Source organism: Fringilla coelebs (assembly GCF_963513975.1).
Source record: "Fringilla coelebs genome assembly, chromosome: 1".
NCBI lineage: Eukaryota > Metazoa > Chordata > Aves > Passeriformes > Fringillidae > Fringilla > Fringilla coelebs.
The window spans coordinates 87,789,635-87,804,246 of record NC_140028.1 but is presented as its reverse complement, the minus strand read 5'-3'; the positions used below and the strand labels follow the sequence as shown (position 1 = coordinate 87,804,246).

At 38.9% G+C, this 14,612-nt stretch overlaps 1 protein-coding gene across 1 annotated transcript; it reads left to right on the top strand.

The window, feature by feature from the left end:
• Positions 1-2,601: 2,601 nt before the first annotated feature.
• On the top strand, positions 2,602-3,375 carry LOC311154135 (uncharacterized protein; the record flags this gene model as incomplete). Its single annotated transcript, XM_084206357.1, has 1 exon — positions 2,602-3,375. One exon carries the CDS (start codon positions 2,602-2,604, stop codon positions 3,373-3,375), a length of 774 nt encoding a protein of 257 aa, XP_084062483.1.
• Between the last annotated feature and the right edge of the window lie 11,237 nt (positions 3,376-14,612).

The window sequence follows — 14,612 nt, the reverse complement described above, 5'->3', positions numbered from 1 at the left end:
ATGAAGGGAAGGATAACAATAGCAACACACATGCAGCCCTTACCATAAAAAGAACTTCTATTTTAGCAATAACAAATATTTATTTTTTACAGTATTTCTATTTTGCTGATTCTCAAAGTCTAATATACTGAATTTTTTTTGCTATTAAGCTTCATAGATTGCAGCTGAAGTCATAATATTCTATGAAAAGCCATCTATCTCAATGAGTTTTGATTGGAATTTTATTGTTTAGTTGATTGTATCAGATGCTGTTTATTCCGTTCAGATCCACAAGTAAAAAACATTTATTATTATTTTTGGTGACACTAATTTGGTGTGCAAAATTACATTTTTGGTCCCCTGCCCATCTCTTTAAAGAGTACTGACTAAAATTTTGCTGAAAAAAATAAAGCAGCAGAGAAATAACAAACTAACAAAAAAACCCAGGACCCACAAACAAACAACTGAAATGACAAAAAACACCCTGGAAAGTAAAACTCTGTTTTTTCATGCCTTCTTAGACTATTAAAAAATACTTATTTGCAGCAAATTGCTACAGAGGTAGAAGTGAGGAACAGAATACTATAGCTTATAGAAAAGTATTGACATAACTTCCTCTTTGTAGTGGGAGATATCCCTGCAGTGCTTTGGAGATGAGAGAAGCTGAAACCAAAGGACTCTCTACATAATGCTGTATTACAATGAACCTTTTCAATGTGTTAATGCAGTAAAATCCCCGTTATCTGAATTCCATATTCTTCAATTACCATAGCTTGTGATTCAGATAAATGGGAATCACCAAGATATAAACTTGCACTGTATATTAACTTGCTGGATATTAATCTCTTTCTTACATTATTTATATAATCTGCAGCATGATTTGGCACATAAACACAGCAGGTTTAGTTTATTTTAGAAATTCAGTGCAAATTATATCTTGCACCAAAAAATGCATTCAAGTTGTATCTCAAGGTACAAATCTGAATTAATATTATCTAGGCTTCGTGTGTTCAAGTTTGTAAGCATATACTAGCAGATTCATCAGAAAGAAGGCTAGTCAGTACAGATGAAAATAAGAAATTATTATCTGTGTTGCATCACACAAAGAAGTGAAGATAGGATCTACTTTCATTCTTTTCCAGCTGCTGGAAGATTTTAGATAGTATTTTGGATTGCTTCTTTCCTGTATTTATATTAGAGAATTGAGCAGAGAAAGTCTTGGGGCAACTGAAGCCCTATGGTAAATTGATTGAAGTAGAGGCAGGTAGATAATTTGTGAATTTTGTTCCTGGCATTACAACAAGTGACAATGATGAAGGTAGCTTTTCTGAACATCAGAAGTGCAGATAAAGTTTATTGTTTTGTGGGATAGTTTAGTTGGATGTAGTGCTGCTCTTTAAAGATTAGGCCAGCCTCATTAAACACGGGTGTACATTAACCACTTTGATCTACAGCTTCTGACTGTCTTCAGCTTCTGCCTGTCTTCATGGTTAGCATTCGGTTGCTGCTAAATGCTTATTTTATTTTTAGGTTTAGCTTGTTCAGGCAGCTGAAGTTCATCTAAGCTTGTTTGTTTTTTTTCTGAAAGAAAACACGTGCACTAGGAGTCCAGAATACCTCATCCTCTTTTGAAGCTGTGCTATCTCCTTGCTGACTGTCAAGGATGGGAAGGGCCACAGGTATTGCCCCCTGTAGAATGGGTGAATCAGGTATGTTTGGTTTTGAGGTGGGAAAATAGTGCCATCCAATCCTGGCACTCATTTTGGTGCTCAAAGATGACATAAAAGCTGCACGCCAGGGAGGAATGCCCACTGAGGAGGAAGAAAGCAGCCCGGCACTCCTCTGTGATTGGGACTGACTGTGTTGTTGCTGGGTGGAACAGCATAATGCTGCTGCTGCTCCTTCTCCAGCACTGTGATGTTTCTGTTCCAGATTGTGCTGACTCACATTCAAGAAAACATGATACACAGACATAATGCACTGTAACTCTTTTCCTTCCCCCCGTAACCTCGGTAAGTGTTTGGTTTCTTTTTCCTCTCTTTGGCTAGTGTGGTGCTAATATAGCTTTACTGTTAGAATTAATAGGAGGGGGAAAAGCAACCTTGTAAACAAACTGGTAGGAGACAGATTAATCTTGGAGAGGGCATTTAAATGCAACCTGCTGTTTGTGGTACGTCCACCTCCCTTTGAAGCTGATCAATCCCGATAACTCGCCCATCTCTACGAACGACACTTGTTAGAGCTGTGTTCTTAAATGGGAGAAGTGCTTACAATGCCCATTTACAGCTGTATTCCGTTTAATTAGTCAGCACAGCCGGTGCTGCAGGGATAGATCACTTGCCTTTAAAGATTTGAGAATGTTAATAGTACAGTATATCATTTTAATTATTATTGGATTAATGTTGTGTCTCGAAGAACATCTAATGCAAATCACAAGAAATGGCCTGAAGTGACCCAAGGGTTGTGCTTTATTAGAAAAGTAATAGGTCCATTGCTTAAATATAAAAAGAGGCTCTTTCTTCAAATGTCACTCTGCACTGGGCCTCTGTGTGTGTGCATGTGAAAATGAAATCCTTTTACTTCCACTTTGTCCACAGAAAGTTTCTGTAGCTGATGCATTAAATGGCTGAGAGAGCAGCTGTAATATCCAGAGATGAAGAGGACGTCCAAAACAGCAGCGATGATGAAGACAGGTTTCCGACTCGAGCTGCTGTAACAGCATCCCCTGGCTGCTCTGCCAGCCCTTCACTAGACAGCCTTGATGAAGACAAGAGAAGCTCAGCAGTGCCAGAAAGACTGTCTGTCCTCTCCAGCAGGGCAGTGGCCCAGCTAAAAGCCCTGACTGGGCCAGAGATGGTTCATGGTGGCCAGGCACAGAGGACAGCCCCTGGGCTGGCTGAGCATCCTCTGGCAGATGTAGATGCATCCTTAGGTACCTCCTCATGCCCTGCAGCAGTTGATAGCCTGCTACCTATGGGCCTTGCCTCCCTGCATGCCAAAGGCCCCTGCTGCCATGGCAAACTGAGTTCAGAGGGGCTGCAGGTCCCGAGGATGCCCGGCGAGACCAGTGGGGCCCTGCGGGGAGGGACTGACACTCAGCAGGCAGGGAGCGGCGCCAAGAGCAGCATGGCCTCTTGCAGTTTGGGCCATGTGATCTGGATGAAAACCACAACAGTAATGGAGACCTTAGAAAATAGGAAGAAGGAGGAAAAGGAGAAGTACCGGCTCCAGCTAGCAATGTACCGACGGCTCCTGCTGCTGCGCTCCATCAGGAGTTTGCATAGGCAGCTGGAGCAGCAGCAGGCCAGGCTGCAGGAATGCTATGGCACGGTGATAAATACAAAGAAAGAAGTGTTGAAACACATTTGCCCAACCTCACCCTCACCTTCTCCGTAATCGTGTTGCTGCCTGCAGAAATGAGCTTTGCAATGCCACCCGAGCCGCCTTGCATGCACAGGGGTGGTGTCCTCGCGTGCGCCAAGCGGAGAGGAAACAGCAGCAGGAGCAGATCAAGAAGAGAGGAGAGAAGGTACACGTTGGCCCCTGAATTCATCTGGAGGAAGAAAGAGCAAGGGTGAACCTGTGCAAGAAGCTGGCTCCTGATGCCTATTCAAAGCCTCAGGGTGAAAAAGGATTTTTTTGGCAGATAGGTTTGAAAAAAGGAAAAAAAACCACCACAAACTGGGAACCTAGTCTGTCACCTGACCCATAAAGGTGGCTGGATGCAAGGCTGCTGCCAGCTGAATATGTGATATGCCACATCTCCCTTCTACTTTCAGAGCCTACAAAATTTGAACAGAATTACGGTTTGTTTGTCTGCAAGAATACCTGAATTTAAAAAGCCAGGAGATTTGAAACACTTAGGCTCAGGCTTGATTATATCTACCTAGCTGCCTGTTTTTCACAAAACTGCTAAGGACACTGTATGTTTGCAACCTCTACTTTCCTTTAAAATTAATTCAGATTGATCAGAAATTATTGTGGGAAGGTAGAACAGCCAAACACACACAGGGAAAGAGTGCAAATGCCTAAGCCTGATTTCCTCAGGAAAGTAATGTAAAAACAAGGGCCTTGTAGTCTGACGTTGCACTGGAAACCCAGGCTGGCAGTGCCAGGGGAATGTTCAAGGTCTGCACAATTATTAATCTGCTGCTAATTCCCAGTGGCACTAGCATCTGCAAATCAAGCATATTTTGTGCCTTACTGCTGTCATTTAATGGAAGTTGGTGACAATTAGCACTTTTTATCCAGGTGTATTAGACATGTGGAAAACCCTGGAGCGCTGTTTCTCCAATTGCAAGGTTAGGATGCCTGCAGGGAATTTGATGTCAGTATGCAACAAACACGCAGGGAAAATGAAAACAAAAAGATGCAACTTTCTTGTATGCATTTAAAAGGCAATGTGAGTCACTATTATTGAACAGCAAATTGAATAGTTGAATGTGCTGTTTTAGGACTGGAAGCAAAATATAATTCAAGAAGAAAAGCTACAGAAAAATTTCCTGTTCTGGGATTTCAAGGGATACGGAAAAATCACCTTTTTTTCCAGATATTTATTTCTGATCATGCCAGCTTTCCTTTCCCCCCATTGTTTTTTTGTTGTTTTTGTTTTTTTTTAAATATAATTGATTATCTAGATGAACAAACAGGTTTTGGTGTGGGGTTTTTTCTGCATAAAAAGGCAGGTCTGCTTTAATCATCCTTTATGAAAATAATGCGCTATATAGAGGAAAAATTTAATTCTCACTTTTGTTTTGGTACATATACAGGGAGAGGTATGTGCCTGTTGGTGTATGCATGTACACAAACCTCCCTGTATTCATGAAGTATGAAAAGCTGATGCTTCTTTTCCTGTAGCAGAAGCAGGAATAATCTCTCAAAATAATCTCTGCTGTCTATGAGGAGTTTGTTTGATTAGGTTCACATGCACACATCTGTGAGCAAGGTATTGAAGTAATTCAACAAATGAAGTGCAGCACAACATTGTCATTATTCCGTCTTTGTATTTCTGTGCACCCAAAAATTATGGAAGCCCCCTGGGTATGCACAACCTTAGATAGGTTCATTCATTTCCTTGGGCCCTTGTGTAGCCTCTCATGCAACACGAATCAGTAACTTTGAATGCAGGATTACCATAGAAACATCCTTGGCATCAAGGAGATATTTGAAGGAGCATCCTCTACTGCCTCATTTGGGGAATTTAGGTTGCCAGAGGCCTTTAGTGGGCTACAGAAGAGAGCTGGTGGTCACATGTGACTGGGAAACATTACTCCTGCGCTCTGATCCCATCTCTCTCTGCTCACCGAGGGAAAGCTGTTCTCTCTCAGCAATGCAGGTTTCCTAAAGAATGCTTAAATACTAAGCTTGCCTCAAAGGTAACCAGTTCTTTCTTCATGTGCTTCTCAAGAAGGATTCAAGGGGTTGATCATGGCCAAGAGTGCTACATAAAGATTTTGTAATTTCTTTCCCCCCATACTTCTTGAACTACAAAAGCCTTTTTGTCATTGTTAAGAGTAAGTGTTATGTGAATTACTATGATGTCACCTCCTTTGGGGAAAGATGTATTGGAGAAGGGTCACATCTCAAAAATATTGCTGCATTTTGAAACAAAATGTCAAATTTTTCCCTTTAGGAAGACAGTCAAAATGAATATTGTTGTTAATGTTAGCCAACTTTTCTTTTGAACTGAAAAAGAATTATCTTTTAAAGTGTGTTCAGGTTGACTAATACTATCATGTAACTTTCCACTGAGATATAATAGATCAATGAAAATATCAGCCCACCCCACCGAAGTACAAAAATCTGCTGTTAAAGCAAAGTAACTGTTTTGCCTCAGTAGCTGCTGAAGTAGAGCACTGTTCTGCATTTGCTGCAAGAGTGCCCTACATTACTGCATAGAGCTACCTATGGTGTCATATTTGCACTAAGGAGTGACTAGAATAAGATTAAGAAATACATTTCACGTAACAACTAGTGCAGAAATAGTTAGTCTGTCAGTCTGTCCAACTATAAATTCTTTGTGGCAGCACAGTGATAATCTTTGTTTTGTACAACATCTCATAAAATTTCTTGATCCTAACTGGGATCAGTAGATGCTTCTGCTTTATGAATATTAAATACCAAAAGATTTGTGCATGAGCAATGCTGTCTGATAGCTGGCAGGAAAATGAAGCCAAGAGTTATTCTGTGTGTGCACACTCTTTCCATGTAGTACTTCTATGGATACAAGCAAAATAAATATTAACTGAGGAAATAACTTCAGTCTTTGCAAGAATTTGCTTTTCAGCCAGTGCTTTTAGTGTGGTTGCTAATAAGTGGAGTAGGACAAAACAGTTAAAGGCAATATGATTTTTAAAATTAGTTTATTTTAGAAGCTTGGAAAATGTGGCTTAGCAGCTATGGGTTTCTTTCCTTGTATGTTTCAGTGTATTTTGGAAGTTGAAGGTCAGTGAGAAAGTTCCAGAATGCCATGGGTAACTCTCGGAGGTGTTTTCAGGCACGTCAAACTGAGCAAAGTCTCAGGTTGAATAAAAGTGTTTCCTCTCATACAGTTTGACCTCTTCATGTTCTTAAGAGCTTTGGTGATTTGGGTGAGGTCCAGTGAAATTTCTTAAAATTTGTATTTTTATCTGAACTCAACTCTCGGCCCTCACAGGAGCTGGGGTAATGATGACAAAATGAACAGTTTCAGTAGCGCCTTTCTCCCCATTATCTTTACAGACTTCCAGAGCCTGCCAAAATAATGATCTGTGGGAGAAGTATTCCATGCACCCCAACAACTTGTGTACTTTTACAGCAAAGGTTGAAGGTAAATTATGCTGCCTGAGCTGTAAGGTCCTGCTGCTCACCTGTTTCTGAAATAGCAGAAAATAATCATGGGTTTACTGTGAATGAGAGGAATATTTAAAAGGTGTCAGCCCTCTTGTAACAGTTGCTAATACTAAAAAAGTTGTAGCTTCTGCCAACCTAAAGCCGGAAATATTCAAGAACAGAATGGAGTTATAAGACACTTGAGTGACAGAGTGCATTACTGAGATGTTCTTTTACACAAGTGCTTTTCTTCTGCATGTCCATCATTTCAGTCAGCTAAACTGCTGCCCTGGAGACTGGTCAGAACTGTGTTTTTGCTGTTTCTGTTGTTGATGGCCATGAGTCAGCCAAGATAAACAGCCCACCTTAACACAATCACTTATTACTTTTTGTCATGTAGCTATGCAAGGGATTTGTTCAGTTCCTCCTTCCTGAGTTTTCCTATGCGTCAATCACATTTTTTAATTAGGACAGTGACAATTTTATGGATTTATAGTGAATTAGGGATGTTGTGGTAAACTTATGAGCCACGTACTGCTAAACGCAGATCACCCTGCACCGTTCTTGGAACTGTGAAAATTATGGCCTCTGGTCATGACATGAGCATACAAAACATAGATTTAAAGATGAGGTTGTTTAAATCTTTCCTGGTTGATGAGCAGACTAGGAGAGACCCTTTAGAATCCATGTTGCAGTTTATTTCTTCTAATGTTGTGAATCTAGAATATAAATGCGTTGGAGAGGCCCTTTCGCTTGTGACTGTGGAAAGAAGTGCAGTAATGCAAAGATGGGTTTGGAATATGCTCGAGTGGGACTGGACTCCAAACACACTCAGCAAGGAGTAAGAGTTCCTCAATTTTAAAACTCAGGGATTCAGAGCATGATAGCCAAAACCCTGGATGGTGGATGGAGGAGTGGAACTACATGAGAGGTTTCAGGGTTTGATTTTTAATTCAGCATGCAGAATCTCACACTGGGCAGTTTCTTTTCTCAGTTAAGGATAACCTTTTACTTCTTCTCACTCCTGAAAAAGCTCTTTTGGATCATTAGGCCAGATGCATGCTAACAGTTATTTGTGCAATGTGCAAATTGATACCCATCTCTGAATTCGAGAGACAATGGATATTGCTGCCAAAATTTATACATACAACTTAGCCCCCTAAACCTGGCTGCCACCTAAATTGTAATATATTGAAGCTGAGTGTCCTGCTGATTTTCAGTGTCATTTTAATCCATGCCAGGAATTTGAGGTATGCCTTATTCATATTCCTTCTTAATTTTGATGCATTTCTACCTCTTGGTATCTTCAAACAGCTACAAATGTCTTGTATGGCACTAATCTTTGTCTCTCTGGCTTTTCTGTATTTGGAGGCCTTCTCATGAATCCTTTGTGCTACTAAAGAAAAGGGAGTTAGTTTTTAAAATTAAATTTAGTGAAAACTTGAAACAGGGCAGAAGGTTCTGTGAAAACATTTTTAGAGGTTTTACTTAAATGTCTTGAAAATAACAGAGGCTCTTACGCTGCAAATAAGTTTACCTAATTGTATTGATCATCTTCTCACACAATTTTAGACAAGTCTACGAAACAAATGAAAAAGTTGCCTCCATCTCTGGAAAATGAAGTCTCTAAGTCCACAGCCCAAAGTGACTTCTGTGTGCATGAAAAGCAAGAAATTCTTGAGAATCTCAATAAAAGTTTCATTTTCCCTTTGATGAGTGGGGGTTGGAAAGGAAAGGGAATGTGTGACCATTCATCACAGCACCAGGCTCGTTAGTACCCAGGAACTTTCTACTCTAAATGACAAAGAGTTTCACTGTCACCAAAGAGAAATTGCTGCTGACCTTAGACCTCTTTTTGGAAAGTAAAATAATGGAGCACAGGAGCAGAGTTTGATATTTGACCGAATTCTACACAATTATCATGCATGTGTATATAATAAAATTAATTCTGTGTCTCTGCATTGTAGCCTCAGGCAAGCAGCGTACAATCAGTTTTGTATGTATAATAGATCACAGAGTTGTTCATGAATAATACAAATGCATTGAGCAGATACTAGTGAGTGAGGATGTTTGTCTTTGCATGGAATCGAAGTGAACATGTAATATTGTGATAATATATATTTGATGAATTCAGGTCTGACTTGCCTTTGCCATAGCCTGCTAATTCCCCGACAAGGGTTGCCACAATAATTGAGTTTCCAATAACATTATGATTATTTCCACATGATAATTTAATTGTAGGTATTTTTTAATATTGTAATAATGTAGATTTGTGATTATTATGCATTTGCATGCAGATTTTCATGGTGTCTTGGAGCACATCCCTACATTTATAACTTAATTTCCTCTATTATTGCATATATATTTTGGGATGAACTCATTAATGCAAACTAAAAAAAAAGTAGGTCTTTTTGGTCATTTTGCCTTTATTATAAATGGTTGAAAGCTTTGCTCATTTTTTCAGACCAGCCTAAACAAGTGAATAAACAAAAGACAACTGTAATTCATGGATGGATTAATTTAAAATAATAATGTAATTACAAATCATGGCAGATTTGTCTGGGATAATTGGGATGTAGACTGGTACAAATTTTACTTTACTGAAACAAAGCTTGTTTAAATGAATCACCAAGTTTAGTAGAGGCTGTTTTCCATTCTTCCAGTTCCCCAATATAACATGATGGCAAAGTAATGCTGGCTCAAAATTTGTGGATGCCTATGCAAATGGGTATAAAAACATAGAACCTGGAACTTCTGTACCTACTTAGATATTATTTTGGCAAGTAAAATGTCCAGTAAAAATAGAATTCCAAATACAGAGTCATAACACCAGCAGGGGTTTCAATTAGTTAATTTGTCCACTCTGGAAAGAGGCTGGTTGCTTGTGCTATAACAACCTTCAAACTGTGTTAGAAAACCTGGTCTGAAACTCAGTGGGACAAAGAGAGGTAGAAATAAACTTTGTTCCCATTATTGGAGCAGATATTTGTGCAATCCTGTGAGCATTCTGCTTCAAATAGGAGAGCTCTCCTCCAGGTCTATCAGAAATTCAAAGGAAATGAGGAGGAAATGTCTTTAGCTAAATACATCTGTTTTAAAAAGAAACTTCGCAGAGAAAATGACCTGGGCTTTTGGTGTAGTTGGAGGACTGTCCTCTTCTCATCTGTAAAATCTCAGCTCTGCAAACTGAACAGGGGTCACAGCAGGCTTCTTGGTCTCTTTCAGGTTATGCATAGCTGACATGTTCATTTTCCACTGCTTGCATGGTAGGAACATGCAGCAGGAACTAGGAGAACAGGCCGGGTCCAAAACTTCGGAAATGAAAGTTTAAAACTAGGTGCTGGAATATGTAATTTACTGCTCTCCCTTCACATTGCTCTTTAGTGCACATCAGTGCTACTGGTCCCAGTGTGGTTTGGTGCCTGCTTTCTCCTTTCAAACTCCTCTAAATTATTCCTCTAAATTAACCACAGACAAGACACAATGAGATTAAGTCCCTCTCTTTCATCTTTCCTTGCTCTGTGGACCCAAGTGTTGAACAGAAAAGCTGATGCCGGATTTAGGCAATGAAGAGAACAGTCATGATTCTGCAGTACAAGAAGGTCTCTCTGGGTTTTGCAGCAGAATAACTACTTGTATAGGTAAATTAGATTCTATCCTGCAACCCATGAAGCCTTTTTAAACTCCATATCTAACTAAGAAGTACCTGGCTGGTAACTGGCTTCTCTTGAAGCTGTTAAAGTACTAAAACATGGAGGTAGTCCCATTGACAGAAATTTAGAAATCTGTACCCATACTTTGGTGACATCAAGACATAGTTCAAAATGGGATCTGTCACTTTGTTTTATAATGGCCTACCAGCATAAAATTAAGGATGTCTTTTACCCTGTAGCATTAGATCTAAAAATGATCTCAGGTGTTATTTGTCCTACATGAAGTACCGTGGACTATGAACATATCATTCTCTCCATAAGTCTTGGATGCATTTTATAATTCTTGCTTGCTGTGAAGAAATTCAACATTGTGTCAGATAACAAATTATTTATAATTGGATGGTTGTCTTCATTACTATATGTTTCTGATGTTACTTATGATAGGTGGGTATACATAAAATTAGAAGAAAGCCAGTTGAAAAGCACTGATTTGTGTATTATTCATGAGTAATTTTCTGTGATGAAAGAAATTGATACTAAAAATTTATAATGCAGAGTTTGTAGCTGCCCTGGCCTCAACCCTTTCAGCAACACAGAGGTTAGGACCTGGAACAGCTTAGGTCCGTTTCTACCTTTACCTGATGGATTTGAACTTAAGTCACCTGTTTGCTCAGAGATATCAGATTTGCTCTAATATTTTAAATTGGGGGAAGTGAAGTGGAGCCCCTGAGTCTTTCCTATTTGTGCTGCTTCTCAGTACGTAAAAAAAGTTGAATGATCTTTTAGGTCCTTTCCAACTGAAACTATCCTATGCTTCTGTGTCCCTTACTTGGCTCACAGTGTGTGACAAGGAAACATTTAATTTCAGGTCACTTGGAAGAAAGGCTTCTTTTTACACAAAATCATTTGCTGTTGCTGCTTTGTTCCTTCATCTGAATGGGAAAAAATACCCAACCAAACCCCTTCGGTTTTCTTGCAGTAATTTTTTTTCCATTTGTTGTTGTCTCTGAAGCAGTGGGACTATGCCATTTCTGTGTGAGGCAGGGATATTTTTTCTTGTGCACAGAACAACACTTCCCAGTTTATTCTTAAGAAAAGCATTCCTCAAAAATAAGGAGGTATTTATGTATTGCCCATCTTCTCTATTGCTTGAAAAATGCATGATTCATGGCCGCTGGTTGTTCTTCTCATAGTGGGGAAGGTTTATTGGCCATAATCCTGGAAGTCTGGAAGTCCCCTGTGTGTCAAATGATCACTGATTGTATTGGAAAAGGATGGTTCAGTGACAGCAGGCAGCCCCTGGGCAGAAAGACGTGTCCCCTGTCCCTGAGCAATAACCTGTATGGATGATTGAGACTTGTTGATAGACCTCCATGGAAGTCTCACCTAGTAGTCAGGGCTTAGCTGTGTCTGGCTAGTGAAGGATCCCTCAGTACAGGATGCTTGAACTTGATTTGTTGCTCTCATCAAGGAGGGCATAAAGGTAGGCAAGAACTGAACATGCCTTGAGGCCCAGGCAGATGCAGTTTTACCACAGCCTCTGTCTTACAGGAGAGAGAGAAAGAAAGAAAAGGCTGCTAGAATTTACAAAATATAGTTATTGACTAATTTCTTCATCAGCAAGAGCAGTAAGAAATCAGTGAGGTCTCTCCTGAGAGATCACTGGTGTCACCTCACATGTCCTCAGGGTGCCAAATGGTATAAAACACTCACTTTGAAAGTACTGCACCGTGATAAGCTTCAACTCCCAAGGGATGCATTGTGTGTACATTTTGTTATATGTAATGACACACTGAAAGGGCAGTGAAGCTGTTAAGGGAGTGCTGCATGTCTAAAAAGACCTTATTTTTCTTTTAACAAATAAAAGAAAGAAAGAGTCTTTCAAAAAAGCAGTTAAAATAATATCATTCAAATGCAGAAAGTGATAAAATAGAGGAGACAATTCACCTTCAGATGAAGAAATTTAAAGCACGAGATCTTCTCTGTTGTATACATGTTTCAAATTGGACCATTTTCCAGGTAAAGCAAGAAACCTCTGCAAAAACCTTTTAAAATAGTTGATATATGTACAAAATTTTAAAGCTGACACAACCAGCATAATGGCAACAATTATTTAAAACAGTAGATTTGACGAATAAAGAACAAATTGCAGTAATTTCATGTAGTCGTTCTAGAAAATGTATAGGGGTTGTGAGTTTCAACAAGACCAAAGTTGGATGTGAGACTCTGGGAGTTTCTCAGCAAAGGTGATTTTGTAGAAAAACTGTTCAGTGCATATAAAAAATACCCCTAGAGGTGACTACAATGCTAACAACAATATTTTGAAATGAAGCTGAAAAAGACTCATGTTCCCTTCAACATAATTCCATGCGGACACATTCAAGAATTCTGTATGGCCTCAGTGTGCCAGGGCCCATTTTCCAGCAGAAATACTTTTGCCTACAAAATATATGGAAATGTATGTGAATGTTTTCATGTATTTCCAAGGCAAAAGTAGTTGCCCTCCTTAAACCTGACACAAAATGAAATCTGACCATAGGAAATCTCAGTCAGCAAAATGACAGAACAATTGGGCGAATGCGTTCTTGATGAACTTTAAATGTGAAATTATAATTGGACAAATAATTCATTTGCTATCGTTCAGAAATAAACAAGGACTCGTAAAAAAATAGAAAAGCGAATTGGATGGAATTGGGCAGTTTTATCTACTATTACTTCAGTACTAACCATCAATCACTGTCAGTTAATTATCATTAAGATTGCATAAAAAAAGGCTCCTGTGGGAGTTGGATAGGCTGTGAGTTTCATTCTTTCATTAAAAACAAGAGAAACAATATAAGCCTTGTTTTAATTTTTGGTTTTATTTGTTTTATTTTGATTTTGTTTGGTTTGTTTTTATTAATTTGGATCTTTTTGTGTTCAAAGAAATTATGCGAAAAGGTGAATATTGAATAATTAGTCTAAGAGTTACCATATGGATTGCAGAGGCAAGGAAATAATAAAACAGCATTTGAAATTAAAGGTGTTATTTGTCAGGAAAAGTTTAAAGATTTTTAATTTCTCTCTTTCTTTTCCTTACAAAATTCAATTAAATTGCTTTTCTAAGTAGGAAAACTTGCTGGATTTTTTTTTAATGCTTGCTTTTTAATTAACTGTACAGTTTTTAAGTCCCCAGGGTTTATACAACCAGTTTGTAAACCTTCTTTTTAGAAAAAGAGTCTGAAAACTAAAGTTAAGTGATTCCAAAAATTGATTCTTTAGCAGAACACAAACCAGTGCGAAACCCCATAAAGATACAACCTACAGGAAATTTGTCGCTTATGAACTGCTCTGTGAGGCTCATGAGCACTTAGCTAAGGACAGAAGCAGGAATGCAGCTGTGGGCAGGAGCAGCTACTGTTGTTTCCAGCATGCATCCCTGCCCTGCTCGGTAGCCACTCACACTCTTAAGAGTGTCAAGGTTTATTGGCAGAGCTCACCAGCATCACAGACAGAGGCTGGTACCTCAGCTCGGTGCAATTCCTGCACCTGAGGTGCAATTACTCAGCCTGAGGATCAAAAGGCTCTCCTAGCAGAAGGAGGCTATAGAGATTAAACTAAGCGAAACTGTCATTTTATTTATTTATATAAATGTATATAACTGTAATCTTTAGGTGACAGATTATAATTATATCTTACTATATAACAATAAAGTTATAAATTATGCATTTGTTTATAAAGGTCTTATACATTTCTATAGCTATGTAAATCTATTCAAGTTTATATAAATTTATATAACTAAACTAATACATTTTCCACATCTTTAAGTAACTGCTTATCATAGTAAAATATTTGTGTTATAGGAAGAATCGTTTGGTTTTTTATTAGGATTGCAGTTTGGCTTCCTTGTTAACTTTTTTTCCTCTCAAATGATAGAAGGGCCTTATGAGCAAAAAGAATTTAAGGTCTGGAGCCTTTGGGGCCAAAGGCCTCTCTGTTCAGCAAAAGAGTAATTAAAAAGCCCAAACCCTTGCTCTTGGAATTAACCAGGTATTTGGTCAGTTACTCAAATAAACCTCAGAGCTGGAGATGTAAATGCAAATGTTCCCACAGAGATGTCAAAGAGGAAAAAGGCCTGTAAATGACACAACTTGAAACCAAAATGAAATCTTTAACACTGCTGAGCAATGG